The 15656-nt window shown below is 36.1% G+C and overlaps 7 protein-coding genes across 7 annotated transcripts; 3 read left to right on the top strand and 4 right to left on the bottom strand.

The window, feature by feature from the left end:
• Positions 1-1563: 1563 nt before the first annotated feature.
• Positions 1564-3422, top strand: PHYBLDRAFT_178416 (hypothetical protein; the record flags this gene model as incomplete). Its single annotated transcript, XM_018437986.1, has 2 exons — positions 1564-1831; positions 1957-3422. The coding sequence occupies exons 1-2, from the start codon at positions 1661-1663 to the stop codon at positions 3418-3420; spliced, it is 1635 nt and encodes a 544-aa protein (XP_018284564.1). The 5' UTR covers positions 1564-1660.
• Positions 3423-3676: 254 nt separating this feature from the next.
• On the bottom strand, positions 3677-4221 carry PHYBLDRAFT_67404 (hypothetical protein; the record flags this gene model as incomplete). Its single annotated transcript, XM_018441791.1, has 3 exons — positions 3677-3853; positions 3922-4044; positions 4141-4221. 3 exons carry the CDS (start codon positions 4219-4221, stop codon positions 3677-3679), a joined length of 381 nt encoding a protein of 126 aa, XP_018284563.1.
• Positions 4222-4929: 708 nt separating this feature from the next.
• On the top strand, positions 4930-6343 carry PHYBLDRAFT_175071 (hypothetical protein; the record flags this gene model as incomplete). Its single annotated transcript, XM_018437401.1, has 5 exons — positions 4930-5096; positions 5345-5619; positions 5662-5988; positions 6166-6185; positions 6284-6343. 5 exons carry the CDS (start codon positions 4930-4932, stop codon positions 6341-6343), a joined length of 849 nt encoding a protein of 282 aa, XP_018284562.1.
• A 3259-nt stretch (positions 6344-9602) lies between these two features.
• PHYBLDRAFT_189273 (hypothetical protein) lies at positions 9603-10435 on the top strand. The gene is made up of 2 exons (XM_018439633.1): positions 9603-9667; positions 9721-10435. Exons 1-2 carry the CDS (start codon positions 9616-9618, stop codon positions 10293-10295), a joined length of 627 nt encoding a protein of 208 aa, XP_018284561.1. The 5' UTR covers positions 9603-9615; the 3' UTR covers positions 10296-10435.
• A 55-nt stretch (positions 10436-10490) lies between these two features.
• Positions 10491-11780, bottom strand: PHYBLDRAFT_189272 (hypothetical protein; the record flags this gene model as incomplete). Its single annotated transcript, XM_018439632.1, has 2 exons — positions 11429-11780; positions 10491-11338 (listed from the first exon to the last, which is right to left on the bottom strand). The coding sequence occupies exons 1-2, from the start codon at positions 11502-11504 to the stop codon at positions 10491-10493; spliced, it is 924 nt and encodes a 307-aa protein (XP_018284560.1). The 5' UTR covers positions 11505-11780.
• Positions 11781-12427: 647 nt separating this feature from the next.
• On the bottom strand, positions 12428-13164 carry PHYBLDRAFT_160584 (hypothetical protein). The gene has a single exon (XM_018434209.1). It carries the CDS (start codon positions 12928-12930, stop codon positions 12676-12678), a length of 255 nt encoding a protein of 84 aa, XP_018284559.1. The 5' UTR covers positions 12931-13164; the 3' UTR covers positions 12428-12675.
• Positions 13165-13800: 636 nt separating this feature from the next.
• On the bottom strand, positions 13801-14261 carry PHYBLDRAFT_175067 (hypothetical protein; the record flags this gene model as incomplete). Its single annotated transcript, XM_018437400.1, has 3 exons — positions 13801-14055; positions 14111-14166; positions 14201-14261. The coding sequence occupies 3 exons, from the start codon at positions 14259-14261 to the stop codon at positions 13801-13803; spliced, it is 372 nt and encodes a 123-aa protein (XP_018284558.1).
• Between the last annotated feature and the right edge of the window lie 1395 nt (positions 14262-15656).

The following is a 15656-nucleotide window of genomic DNA, read 5'->3' as shown; positions in this document are numbered from 1 at the left end:
TCGCGAGCTATATCATAAGTGCATATATTATTTTCGTACAAAGGCAGATATATGCGACCAATTGACTGTAAGCCTTTTGATGCTTAATAACTAGGAGTTTGTGGTTTCAAGTTTCGATAAAGCAGAAGGAAATACCCTAAAGGTGCTTATTAATTAAAATAAAATAGAATAGAAAGCAATTGGCACTGCAGATAGGCACATAAATATTTCTGTTGACCAAAAGATCAGAAAAAGTCTATTGGTGTGAGGATGAAAGTAATCCTCCTGTGTAATTAACCTCTGAATATTACAACGAAATACAGAACCGTATTAAGTTTTATTAGAGTAGGTAGCAAGGTAAGAATGTTGGTGCGAAGAATATGAAGTTCTTTATTTGATCTTTCAAGTCAAGTGTGCTTTCCAGTTGGTGCAGAAATAAATGAATAGGCAAATAAATATATGTCTAAAATCCATCGAGTGGTTTCTCTCCCTTTCCGTCTGTCAATCTAATGTCAAGATCAAAATCAAAAAGTCATTAAAGGAAAGTTTCACATACATTGTTACTCCAGATTACATATGTTACATATTGATTAGAAGTAGATAATAGAGCGGAATATTTGCATATGTGGAAGACAAAAGAAAGCTAGAGACATCAATAACTGGGCAAGTAGACCCAGCTAATGTTTAGTGCAACAGTATTGAATGAGTCGGCATAATTTGGTATGTTTATGTACATAATTCAAGTTGTTATAGAATTATTCTTATAATACACTATATTCTATTCTATACCTCTTGATGAAACAAAAAGAAGTATGTATTTGAAGAAAAAGGTGCTTATCATCATGATACAAGAACGAGATGGGTTGATTTCAGGAGATCCATGACAGAATACGATCCCGTTGTGACTTGCTTAAATGAAACTACCCCACATTCCTTTTATTAGTAAAGGTGTGGTGTGGAATGAAGGGCAAAAAGAAAAATAAAGGCTGTAACAAATAGCTCAAAGTAAGAGATGGTATAAAAGCTTAATAGTTTTAATCTTTGAATTATCAAAGTCTAAATAAGTAAAATTAGTGAGAAACAACAGGAGATATTAAATAGGGACTTTTCCAGTCTAATAAATAATGCATGATAAAAAGAAAGTAAACAATAAATGTTATAACAATGGTTTTAGCTCGTGGGTGTAGGATAATCTATCGATATCTTTACCTACCTTGAAAACACCTCGATTTATTGTCACCCAATTCATCTTTCTTGTGTATCCTTTGATCTCAAGTGATTTTTTTTATCTTTCAGCGCTTGGCTGTATCAAATTACATCACCATATTTGGGTATACGATTGTGACTTTAAGCTATATTATTGCCTGATAAAGATCGTAACACATATCGCGGAATCATACAAGTGTATACTATCTTATCTCTTAACTATTAGTGGGAACCAAAAATAAAAATAAAAAATAAAGATAAGGATATTTTCAATTGTAGACAAGAGGTATATTCAACTAACCAGATAAGAATAAAACATAATAAATACCACAATAATTTCAAAATAATTTTCCACACAGCTTCACTTGTCATGGAAAAGAAAAACGACACTATCCTCGAGACCGAGGTCGTCCAGCCAGAGTCTACAGGTCCACTTGATGCCAGAGAAAAATATCGTGACAAAATCAGACGAATTATGCTAGGAAACTATGAATATGGTTTCCTCTGCATGCCATATATTCCATTTTTCTTCAAAGCCAAAAGACGTCTTCCACCATTCTTCGGCATCAATGCCCCCCTACCCATCTTACTATCTATCGTTCTCGGCTTTCAACACGCCCTTGCCATGGTGTCTGGTGTCGTAACGGTACGTACTTTACATTTGAAAAAAAATTATGATAGATATGTAAATACATACATACATACATACATACATACATACATACATACATACATACATACATATATACATATATACTTACCTATCAACAGCCATCAATTATTCTTGGAGGTGGTGGTTTCCTCAACCTAGACATGGAATATAGACAGTACATGATCAGTTCAGCATTGATTGTTAGCGCAATCTGTACAACCGTCCAGATCACATCTTTCACTTACCGTGGTGTTCGTATCGGAACTGGCCTTCTCAGTGTGGTTGGAACTTCCTTCACAAGTGTACCGCTTGCCTACTCTATATTTGGAAATATGTACAAGACTGGATTTTGTCCTAGTATGATTGATGAGAACGGAACAACCATTAATTTGCCCTGTCCCCAAGGCCTTGGTGCCTTTATCGGAACAGCAATGCTGTGCTCTCTTCTCCCAATGGGCCTTTCTCTCCTTCCACCAAAGGCCCTCAAACGTATGTTCCCTCCAATTGTCACCGGAACGACCGTATTCTTGATCGGCCTATCTCTTATTGCTTCAGGATTCAAGGACTGGGCAGGAGGATCGGGTTCTTGCATGGATCGTCCGGCCACCGGCATGTACAGTGTTTGCCCTAATCTTGGTGCACCCAACGCTAAACCCTGGGGTGACCCGGCTTATCTTGGTCTCGGTTTGGTCGTCTACGTATCAATTGTCCTCATTGAATACTTTGGCTCGCCCTTCCTCAAGAATATTCAGATGGTTGCTGGACTAATTATTGGTATTATTGTTGCCGCTGCTACTGGCTACATCGATCACAGTACAATTGACAGTGCTCCCGTTGCCACCTTCCTCTGGGTCAAGCGTTTCCCCCTAAGCATATATGCTCCTGGTATTATACCGCTCCTAATCGTATATCTGGTGGCAGTGGTGGAAGCTGTCGGTGATATTACTGCCTCTTGTGAAGCATCTCGTGCTCCAGTCGAGGGTCCTGAATTTGAAGGCAGAATCAAGGGCGGTATTCTTTGCGATGGTGTCAACTCTTTGTTAGCAGGATGTTGCACTAGTCTTCCCCTCTCTACATTTGCTCAAAATAACGGTATCATTGCCCTGACTCGCTGTGCTAGCCGAACTGCTGGTTATTGGTGTGCCTTCTTCATGTTGCTGATGGGTATCTTTGCCAAGTTCTCAGCTGTCTTCCTTGCATTACCAAGTGCAACCATTGGTGGTCTGACAACATTCTTGTTTAGTACTGTTGCTGTGGCTGGTATCCGCATCTTAGCCTATCTCGAATGGACTCGTCGCGAGCGTTTTATCGTATCTGCTGCAATGGCTCTTGGTCTCGGTGTCAACCTAGTCCCAGACTGGTTCAGCTATGTTCTTACTTATGAGGGTTCCAACCAGGCCCTCCGTGGTTTCTTGGACTCTGTTGAGGTGATTGTCAGTACTGGATTCTGTATCGCCGCTATTATTACTTCTTTCTTGAATGCCGTCTTACCTTCCGAAACTGGAGTACAAGAGATGTTTGAAAACGACATTGAAGACAATAGCATCGACGAGCCTACAAAAGAGCCTCATATTATTGTCTAAAAACCAAAAAAAAAAGAAACATCCTCATTTATATATTTCACCCATTTTTTGTACATATCACACTTTAATCTTATAGAGTCAATCTATCTAATTTACTAAGTGTTATTTTCCCACTTATCGATTCAATAAATGGTCTCGAAAAACAATCCTGTCTGGCTTTATTATTTATAATGTTTATGATTTATTATTTATGTGAGCAATTGAATATACAGAGTTCCAAGAAATGATCTTTTTCACATTTATCTCGATAGTCTTTTTAAGTCTCCCTAAATGGAGAAGACGAGCCAAGATATGTGTTGATTACACTTGGTGGTGTACTAATTAATTTCCCTTTAATAGTTTCCTTCTGCAACTCTTTGTGAGCAGCCCATCGATGGCAACCACCAAACGCAAAATAGTAATCTTGTCCTTTGTACTCGACATGATGAATGTCCTATAATTGTAACACAAAATTAGCGACTTGTACTTGTACTTGTACCATACACACAATTGCTATCTTACAATAGGTGTCAGATCATCTTTTTTAGTATCAGTCTGTAAAATCGTCTTCATCTCCTCGACCTTTGCACGGTCGAGCTGGGAGGGAATTGGTCGGTTTACGACTGAAAGTGGTATATCGCACACCTACAATATAAAAAGAAAATGCCATATAGAATATTATATTTAGAGGAGTTTCTTTTTTTTTCTTCTAAATTTGAATGATTTTAAGGTTATCCTTACCTCTGAAACCGCATTTCCGTGGATTGAAAAGTTATCGACTGTAGTTTTGGTGGACATGGTGCGAACAAGGCGTAAAATCATGAGAAAATTTAATCTTTGGGACTGGTCTTATATACACTCACCCGTCTATACCATTTTTGTTACAGTCCGCCTGGTGGATATTAAAGGTTACACAATGATATAATTGGCGGTTATAAAAAAATAAAAGTCTTGTGATACGTGCGTCACCCTAGTCACATGATCCATAATGTGTGTCCGAACCCTTTTCCCCTGACAGTCCTTTATATACCACTTTCAACTCATTTAATAAAATACAGGATTCTTTCCAATATAATATTATTTTGTCCATACGGCTTAGAGCATCTCCAGAAGTCGCTTTTACCTCGACTTTTATTTTAGCTAAAGTGGCGGTGTTTGGCTTTAGATAAAATAAAAGTTGGCATACTACTGGAGATGCTCTTATTATACATAATTCTCAACCAAATCAAAGCAGTATCTTAGGCGTTATTTTGACCTAACTCAAAATTTCATCGAGACCATAATCAATAAATTTCATGTTTCCTGGTAGATAGGACTCATATTTGGTTAATACTTTACCACCTACTAGGAAATATAGACGTCCCAATAACTACATTTCGGATAACACAATTGAGCAATTAAACATTGTACAAGTGAGTTAAATTCAAGGACCGACATTCACGCTGTGATTAGTAACTGATGTCGCATAGAATAATAAATAGAGTACAATAACGCAGGACAAAGGTTCATCCAGCCAGGTAACCGATATTAATGGCTACATATATCTTTGCAACGCTAATCCGATATACATTTATGTTGATGCATAGAAACGTTCTAGGGAATAAACGCCTGAACACCCTTCAGCACCAACATCTGAGCAACCCTCTACCTCAACGCGAGAAAAAAGAAATTGCAGACCTGCCACAGACGAAAACTTTGTATGCTCTGAAATAATTACTGCTGATGTAAGTATAGTGCCATATTTTGTAGAAGTTTCCCTGCTAATTTTTCTTTCATGTAATACAGGATAACAATAGTAATACCACTTCTTCACCATCGTCGTTCTTTCCATCTGATTTAATAGATACACCAGTTGGCTATACTTGCAGAATTGAGGTGTGCGAGCTTGGAGATTTTTCTCATACTTCTCTACCCATTCGAAATTCTCATTTTTCTGCCTTAGTAGCTATTGCCATAAAAAATGTGATGAAAACCAATTGTTCCCTACAGATTACCTCACCCGTTTGCATGCCTCTACCATTTTTAAGGCGGATGGCCCTTTCTTATTGAACGATGATGGTGATAATGATAGCAATAGTTTGTCAGAGAACGTACATAAAAATATTCAGGCCTTCAAACGAGCTATGCAAAGACGCACACTGTGTATACGACCACAGACATACACAACCATGAAGCAAATGGCTCTCGATAATATTATTACCTCCAATTATTTACTGCATGGTAAACCAAAAGTTAAATGCAAATGATCGGAATTAAGTCAAGTTGCATTATCTGCTTCTACACTATTGTGTCCGTTATTCTCTGCTCACGACCAAGCTCAAATTGAGTTTGACAACACTTCTTGGATCTTCAAACAACAAGATGATATTGACAACGAGAGCTTGCGTCATGACAACATTCTCTATTATCAGCACCAAGAAGAGGTTGTGGAAATAGGTTATGGAGAAGTAAAGAAGCTCAGTGCTTCCCAAGCCCTATTTAACAAAGACAAGATACGTGCGTTGGAAATTATGAGACGTCAATTGCATCTATGTCTCTGTCGTGCCAAAAAAGCGTATGAATCAGTGACCTTTAATGTTCTCGTGCAAAGTAAGGTTATAGAAAAAGTAGTGCGATATCCTCTCCTTATCATATTTGTTCTACAAAGGTACAATGGTCATATTACTACGGATGCAAATGGATTTTGAAAATGGCGTATACATGTATCATAATCATTCACTCTGCCTACTACATATCACACTCCTACACATATGGATATTGCTTTAGAGGTCATTAATAAATTCAAGGTAAATATGCAATGATTTCTTAAAGTAAGTTAGTAGCCAAACTACTTACATATTGTTTAGAAATATATAGAACCAAATGTTGAAATTGCTTCTAAAAGTGGAAGATCACGATTGTCGAAGCATCTGGGACCTCTACAAGCAACATATTCACCCCATAGTGTCTTGTTTTGGGCCCATATACCACAGCTAATAAATATATACTCTGCTTGAAATATAGTTTTTTTATTCAATTTTATATTTAACTATTGTTTCTCGCGAATATTTTATTTTTTCTTTTAGCACATTTTCAGAATACATCGCATGTACAATTTACAAATGATTCTCTTTGTCTATAAGATAAATGTTGGGATTGGTACCTCAGCTCAATTGCTAAAGTAGGCAATATGCCTTTAGAATATAACTCAAATACCAACTTTTTTCCCAAAATAATGCATACGCAAAGAACTTACAAATAAAGTATCTGTATATGGTGTAAAATGAGACGATTGCATCTTCTGGCAGCCACAGGAAGTGAACCCCCTTCTTTAACGAAACGGTGAATTTGCTCAGTGCCATACTTATTCTTTTTTTTGGTCTTCTGAAATAGAAATTACACTTAATTTATTGGTAATGTCGTCGACATCATGTTCTCCTTCTTTCGAATATTGTGAGCAGATTGTCAAAATCTACTCAAGTGGTGATGTCCCCATACTTGAAAACTAATTCCATGCTGTCAGTTTCAGTTCCGGGATAAAACTCCATCAAAGGTCGGTAGTTTAATACCTGCCATTTCTTACAATGCAACAATATCCACCGGCCGGATTGTATTTTGTCTTGAACTATGAAGTGTGCTTATTCAGCACAGTTTTTCTGGCCAATCCCAAACATACGCAAGTCACGATGTAAATTAAGAATCCGTTGCCTATGGTGTGATTGATGAGAAATCATTAAATTAACCAGTGAGGTGTCGACAAAGGAAACATCTAATTATTCTTGCAGTAAGTCTTTACACACACACATACGCATATATATATATATATATGTATAATATCTGTTTAAATTTTATTTATTTGACTTTTGCTCTTAATGTATTAATATTCAAACCAGTTTAGCACTAATGTTGCTCTCAAATCTCAAGCCCTTTTCCGTTTTCACTTTCAAAATAAAAACACCTGGCTTTCCAAAAGGAATCCAAAATAATAATAACAATAAATATTACACATACATATTGCTGGTTTAGATATCCTGTATAAGATTCAAAATCAATTTATTTAATGTTCACATAAACCAAGAACATATAATTTATTCACAATATGCATATATGCATGTATATCAATGTATCAACATGCGTCATCATTTATATACAATTTTGTTTACCTTCCAAACCACCGAAAGTACCCATTTAGTCATATAGATAGGTATTCCAGGTGTTTATTGCATAGTGGACTATTCTACAACAAAATTATTCTTTGGGATTTTTTCAATTTGAATATAGACTAGGAATATACAGTTCCTTGGCAAGGTTTTGCAGAAAGTATCGATCTATACAATTATAGTAATATAAATATCACCATATTTTATTTGCTTTTTTATTTAATTTTTACAAAACAAAAATAAAAGCAAAGAAAAGAAAATGTATATACTATACTTGATCCTTCTTTCTAATGGTTAAAACTTGATTTTGTTAATGGACTGCACTCAAAGAGAAAAGGCTGCTGTTCCAAAGACTGTCAGATTTTCAATATTTAAAACGCTTTGACGAGTTACCATAATTCTCAACTTAAAGCAATACGATAGTTATGGTGATTGATCTTAATCCTGAGTGGTATGAGGAATATTATTTAAAGTATAAACGTGTTTGTTTTATAAGTTAATTGCACAAAATTGCTTTTATGTTAAAGACTTTAGACACAGAGGAATGTTTTGTATGATTGAGATTAATTTCTTACTATATATTTGATGCAGCCCAGATCGTACCTTAGTATCTACATCCTACAGTACAGCACATGTCAGATCAGATCAACATATCAAAGTTACATTCGACAATCGATACTAAAGGCTCGTCTTGGATGAGCATTGGATTTTGAAAAGAAGTATATAATATAAATACAACAAAAAGATCATCTATCTTAAAAGAAATTACTTTTTAAGAATACATCATGCTATTGCATAGCTTATTTGTATTGTACCTTTGAATTTATTTTTAAAGAATATTTTCGTTGGTTGGCTAATACAATTTAATGTCTATCAAGCTTTATTTATTCAGAAACAGGCCTATGTGCAAGCTAGTTTTCTGGTCAATCAAATCTCTGAGTAACCTACTAATGTTTACGAAGAAATGTATATCCATTCAAAAAAATTAACAATTCATCCAACCAGTACCTCAATTATAGTATAATTGTGATATATATTTCCACAAGATGATTAAAATAGCCCCAATACGGCACTCACTAGAGTATATATCGTATAAAGATAAAAAAAGAAAGAAAGAATATTTGCATATTTATAGACACATATAATCTTCAGGAATGCATACGCGTAAAGTGGAAACAACTTGAAAAATTATAGTGAAATAAAGTTTCTGGTCAAAATGCCTAATACATGACCTAAAGAAATGAACTGTTTTACATAAATAAAAGATAATATGAGCTTAATAAGTCTATAACCCCAGCGTGAATTGTCGTGTTGTTCTTGGAAACCAAAAATTCTATAAGCCGTTATACGCGTAAGACTTGACTACAGCTGATGATTAGTTTATTAGTTAAATATAGCGAAGATAGCTAGGTAACAAGAAGGCTATACCCTTAAAATAAGCCTTAAAGACTAGAGATATTTATTTTTCTCAAGGTAGCAAAGAAGTACAACTGACCCAAGAACAGACACTAAGAATGATATTTGCAAAATTTACCCAAAAACTACTATTATATTCTAGCTTTTATATGTATTAATTTTTGTTTCAATATCCAACACAAGGCAAAATAACTACATATGCTGATCAAAAAAAGTTATTATATATTTTTTCTTTGGTTTAGTTTAGTTTTGCTTAGTTTGGTTTGACTTGACTTGGATAGGTTAAATTGAGAATGAGCTGGAGATAGTATACTTTTCGCCGTGCCAGTTACCTCACTAGATACACAACTGCTTATTATTTATCTGCCTGTGGATCTCGTATATGTATATATACAATCGAGAGAAGGTGATCATCTATACTGCCGAAACTTGTAATATAAACCGATTCGAGTGTGAGCAATGTTGAAGATACACATCTTTTTCTGATTTCTCGGGTAGCGTTAATACATGCCTTGCTCCATACCATTGCCAGCACAAATAGAATAAAAAGGAAGATGTTTCTAGACACGGTGCTTACACCTTCCTCTCCATCTTTTGGTCCACTCACATACATTTTTCATCTATTTGGCCTTAAACCCAGCAAGAAATAACGAGGCTTCCAATGCATTACTCGCTTCTCTATTTGATATTGTTCCTCTCGCTTGTGTTGTGTGGTAAGCTCAAAAATCTGATACCTATTACATATTATTTATAAAGGTGTGGCTAGTACGTGCCGGTGATGATGAGGATGATTATGATGATGATTATGAGGATGAACAAGTCTTGACTGTGTGGAAGACAAAGACAAAAATTGTCGACAGCCACACCCCAGTATACGACAATGGCGGCAGAGAAGACGACAAAGTAGATACTGTGGATGAGAATGACAAAGACTCCAAGTCCGGGCATGACATTGATACTGAGATCGATAAGGAGGAAGACAATAGTACCGAGAGTGTTTCATTGAACGAAGAAGAAGTCGACGATGTTCCAGTTGCTTCTGTGATTGCGATTGACGAGGAGCAGGAAGATCAGTTGATTAAGAACTTTGCTGCTGCTATTTCTGAAGTTCCTGCCTCTGCTCCTGCTCCTGCCTCTGCCTCTGCCTCTGCCTCTGCCAGTAATGCTATCAATGTTAAGCAGGCATCTGTTATTTCTTCACTCACAAGTGCCCAGTCTGCTTCTCGGTCAGCCAGCTCTTCCTACAGCTCAAGCTCAACTGTGAGCTCAGCAAGTGGTCTCAAGATTAGCATTAGTATAGCTGTTGCTTCAATGATACTTGTTGTTGCACTCATCTTTTAACATTATTGACCCTAGTAAATTTTAGTTTACCCTTAGAGTCCCAACAATTGCATTTATTTTATTGCTTTATTTAGGTTACCCTATTTTTTTTTATTAAAAAAGTACAATAAAGTGGATTGAATATTCACAAATTAGACCTTATATATACGAGCCTTTTTTTCTATTGTTTTAGAATATTAAATCTATCAAGTTCATTCAGACCGAATTCTTTAAATGTCGTCCCCGCAAATCTTTGAGAGATTCAAAAACACTCATACTAATCATCGTAGTAGGCAATCCCCATGCTATCCGCGCCCCTAAACTACGGAAAAAGCCTCGCCAGCCACCTTCGTTCAACCACAAATGACATGCAATCGCCACGGGTCCTTTTCGAAACAATGTTCCTTCCTCTGCAGCCGACACTTGCCATCTAGTTTTGATGACATCAAGAGGTGTAGACACAATTATACCAGCTGCGCTGGCTACACCTGAACACACAAGATACACACTAAACGGGAATTGTCCAAGATCTGAATCTTTCTTCAACATTGCAGCAGCCTGTCCTTTGAGTTTTTCGTAGGTAACAAAATATATCACAGTGTGAGGCATAAACACAGCCAGACCCATTCCATAACCACGAAAGAACCCACGAATGCCTTCTTTATTCCACACAATTTGCGCTAATGCACTAGCACTCGTTCCTTTCTGTTTTCGCTGTTCAGTCTGGAGACGGTTCTTGAGAACCTCCATAGGAGTAAAAAGTGTACCTGCAGCCAATTCAGCCACTGCCCCAGATATAACATGATTTATCATTGCATCACGTGGCATTGAGGTAGTGTTGATATGAAGCCAGGTTTTGGTAGACTCATAGCATGATAGATAAACAGATAGAGCTGGGACACTGAATAAGAGTGTGACGGGAAGACCTCGATAAAGAGACAAAATAGAAGCTGGACGTAAAGGTGTCTGTGCTGACTGTTGGAGGATGACTTCCTTTAACCAAGCATTCTTTGAAATGTTATTTGATGGCGGAGCCACTTGAAGTCGCGTCTTGATGGTGTCGACTGAGAACAGCAATATTATTCATTAGATTGTGTCGAGTATATTGTTTTTTTTTATAAATTGATAATAAAATATATGATTAAACCGCTTACTTGGATGAGTACATAAACGCGCAACAATTGCTGCTACACTAGAAGCAAGAAGGGAGTAGCCATCTATGCTCATCATTAAAGAATGACACAAGCTTTTTCTTTTTTATATAATAATAAAAAAGGGGAAGGATGTGACACTCGTTTTCCTCCTATTTTCTTTTCTTTTTTTGTTCATTTTTTCTTTTATTAAATCAACCACAGATTCACTGCAATCTATTCCGGTGTATAATGTGGGGAGAGAGAAAGGCAGAAAGAAAGAAAAGTAGCTTTGAGTTAAAATACTTCTATAATAAAGATACATTCAGCAAGTAATGTGACTGAGATGCAATGTAAGTAAGAAAAGCTAAAGAAGTAAGAAAAAAACGATTTTTTTGAATGACCAAGTGCACCATATAAAAAAATACTCCAAGAAATTCGAGCGTTTTCTAATAAAGAAAGAAATATTATAGTGCTTAAATATTTAGATTGTATTATAATACAGTAAAAACGTTAAATAATTTATTTTAAATTAATCTTCTATGGTGGTATGTACGGTGGGCGAGAGAGGTTTTAAAGAAGGAGGATTGTAGACAGCAGAGAATGATACCCAGAATATACTAATGTCGTCTATTTCCTCCTCTTCCTCCAAGGATAGACGTGGTGATGTCTGGATTTCGATATTTGAAAAATCATGAGACTCTAACAGAGAGCGGAAGGTGTCGATGCCAATGTACTGTTTTGTGTGACCTCTTGAAGGACGGTATACAGATGTAGTCCGATTACTTGCTACGTGAGCACCAACAAATAAGCCGCCTTTCAAGAGCATACAGCAAACTCGCTGTAGAAATTGAGATATACGCTGAGTTGAATGAAAAAGATGTATCAAGCTACCAGCGTGGACAACACTTGCTTTGTGGCGGTATATATTGAGGTTATTATTGTTTTGGCCGTGTAGAGATAAAAAGCTTTCATCAAATATATCTCCGGCGAGAAATCGAATCGGTAACTTGTCTTTATCACGGCACAATTCATAACCGCATTCAATGTAACGAGCAGACAGGTCAACGCCAACTAATGATTTTACAGGATAACCATCAAGCATCAGCTTGCGTAGATCAACACCTTACAATATAGAGAAAGCAACATATAATAGACATATCGTTGATTATCAATATCAGCCAAGCATATAGCTTTTTTTGCTCCTCAATGATTAAATACCTGCACAACAACCAAGATCTATCAAAAGGGGACTAGAAGTCTTTCCGATTTCAATTAACCCAGGGTAAAAGAACCGGTCGCACATACGAGAGTAGGCAAATTTGAATTCGTCGATACACCTGTAGGTTTGGTTGTTCTAAAGAAGTGGTGGTATAAACATAAATACAAGACGTTAATAAGCATACCTCATTTAAGAGTGCCTGTACACGTTTGAGATGAGTTGTTAGTTCATTGCGATCCTTAATCCCGACGTAATCTGCATAGAATCGAATAATTGAATCCCCAATTACAGATGCGTACTTCATTGTTCAACTACATCAGCTTCTCAAGACCACCTGAATGAACGGATCAAGATGTGACTGTGTAAGAATGGTATTCTGTCAGCTCTACAGTAAAACACACTATACAAGGCGCACAATTCGAGGATTATGTTAGTTTTTTTTTTGGACGAATTACAATAGTAGTTTAAAAGGTTGGATTACCTATTTTAGATAAAACAAAAATAAAAATGGAAATCAGAAAAATGGAATGAATATATTAAATAATTGCTAAATTTACCTGTAAGGGTGTGTTAAAGAGTTATAGCAATAACACACAGTAATTATAATTATTATGATGATGGAGGGCGCTGGACCGGGGACAGGCGAGCGTCGTTGTTTTTTTTGCGACCATCACATCGCGATTCCTAATATTAATTGTTTAATTTTGAAGTATTATTAAAAATCATTGTCAATGCTTTACTTGAATGCTTTTCTGCCATTAGAAAGACTCTCTCTGGTTCTAAAGCCAGTCTTGGAGAAATCGAAAAGCTTGTAATAAAAATTAGGAAACATTTCCTCGCTCTTAGAGCCTTTAGGTTAGTCTTCAATATCAGGTTCTTTTGCTAGTCTCCAATATGCTTGAGCGTCAATTTGAACCAATTTTTTTTTGAAACGAATAAACAGGTAGGAGAGAAAAAGCGATATCCACTTCTATCAGTATACTTGAAAGGGCAAAAAGTACCATATTTTACACTTAATTTAACAGCGCTGACAAAGTTTAAAGCTGCTGTCTTGCGGTTGAATCTTTTGCAGCTTTTTTCCAAATATTAGAGGTTGATCCCTGTTAACAGATATAATGACTTATTCTCGTAAAGAATTAAATTGTTTTCTGTTCAAAGACGCCGCAAAAGGAAGTTATTTGAGCTTGCAATAGAAGTATGCTTTAGAAGTGGCAGTTTCCGGTACTTCTTCAGTTATAAGAGCTTTTTTCTCAACTTTTGTTTGAAGAAAGTGAGGCCATTTGAAATACATACTAGGTTGGGCATACAAGGTGTAGGATTCAGAGTCTATTGGCTGATAACGCAGCCACAACATATTGACGCTGCTGGTGATTTCCTTGAGAGCATCTGTCTTTTCAATAGATGACGGCCATGGCGATTTTTCTTTAATCTTGAGATGTAAATATAATAGGAAAGCGGCTTTTTTTTGTTCACCGTTAACGCACGATAATAAGATTCAGAGGACTTGCAGGCGAGGATTTCCAGAAAATAACGTATGCTTCTTTTCATCAGTAATGTATACGTTTGATATTTACTCTTTAAACCTTTTTCTTTTGCTGAATTCTCAGATGAGTCGTCTTCATGTTTGCATTTCATGTTTTTGCCACAAGTTTTGAAAAGAAATTTTGGTTTCTAATAAACAATACAAAAAATGAAAGGAAGGTTGAAAGACAACGTTTCGCATTCTGATTAATTACGATGATGCTCTACCTTCGATTAAGACTCTGAGTTATTGATATATCGCTCTCTGGGCGTCAATGAGAGATCTGTAAGGCGTATTTGTAAGAGTTACTCGTTATGAATGGATCTTCTTTTCAAATAAACAGTACATAAAAGTATTCTTAGGCTATTACTTTATTAACCATTTTGCCACTATTATATATATATATAGTGTATGCTCAACTCTTTTAAATAAATAAAAAAGCTTTTGAAAAAAAATCCAGAAATGCGCCTTAATTTTTCGAACTGTGTGCCTTACAAATGTGCTTTACTGTATTTTGGACATATTTGTATACTAATCATTCGTAGTCGAGAATTAGAAATGTCGTGCTCATTATTCTACAAAGCTCATTTGTGGTATACGTATAACACAATTACTTATTATATTGAGCGTATTTATCTGTAGAATACGCGCATAGTAGATTGATGTCTATACATTCATCAAAGAAAAATGTATGTATTTTGTAACATTTTCTTTAAATTGTCTATATAAACTATATCTTTTCCCAATAATTTTTTAATAAATAGAAACTATTTTTTTCCTTTTTTAGACTCGACTTTTTAAATGTGAAAAGATAATGTGGGACAGGTAAAGCCTTTTTAAAGACTATATATTAAGATTCTGTAAACTTTGTGTTGTGGTCTAACTTTAACAAATTTGTCTTACATATCTAAAAGGATAAAATAGGATAATAAAAATATCAGCTGTATTGTATGTGAAAATTGAATATTTACTACAGAGTGAATATCATGGCGGAGAACAAGGATAATTATATGAGTGAGTGAGTGAGTGGATTGAGTGAGTGGGTGAATTGTGTGTGATGGAATGAGCAGAGTGCTGAAAGAAAATGGTGCTCAGAAAATAAAGAGATTTAGCTACAAAAGGATTCTGCCAAGCAAAAGGAGGAGAAAGAGGAAGAGGAAAAGGTACTGGAAATATTAAGAAAAGAAGTATGGGAAAAAAGGAAAACGGAAGCAATAAAAAAGAAAAAATATACAAAAAGAAGATACATTGAAGCCGAAAATTAAACTGGACCATGAGGTCCCATACTTCCGTTTTGTGGACTTCTCTGTACCATGGGTGACCCTTGTGGCTGTTGACCCTGTGGCAACTGCATTTGCTGCAAGTGGTTTTGAGATTGCCGAGCTTGTTGCGCTTGCTGTGCCTGTTGTGCTTGCTGTGCTTGTTGAGCCTGTTGCGCCTGTTGAGCCTGTTGAGCCTGTTGAGCCTGTTGAGCCTGTTGAGCCTGTTGAGCCTGTTGAGCCTGTTGA

Source organism: Phycomyces blakesleeanus (assembly GCF_001638985.1).
Source record: "Phycomyces blakesleeanus NRRL 1555(-) unplaced genomic scaffold PHYBLscaffold_35, whole genome shotgun sequence".
Taxonomy (NCBI): domain Eukaryota; kingdom Fungi; phylum Mucoromycota; class Mucoromycetes; order Mucorales; family Phycomycetaceae; genus Phycomyces; species Phycomyces blakesleeanus.
The sequence above is the reverse complement of the archived record's forward strand: the minus strand, read 5'-3'. Positions and strand labels throughout refer to the sequence as shown.

What these genes read in the sequence shown, in the direction of transcription:
- PHYBLDRAFT_160584 (XM_018434209.1), bottom strand. Translation starts at nt 12,930, where the DNA reads ATGAAGTACGCATCTGTAATTGGGGATTCAATTATTCGATTCTATGCA.
- PHYBLDRAFT_189273 (XM_018439633.1), top strand. Translation starts at nt 9,616, where the DNA reads ATGCATTACTCGCTTCTCTATTTGATATTGTTCCTCTCGCTTGTGTTG. An exon ending in CCTCTCGCTTGTGTTGTGTG is followed by an intron (nt 9,668 to 9,720) that starts GTAAGCTCAAAA and finishes AGGTGTGGCTAG; the next exon opens with TACGTGCCGGTGATGATGAG.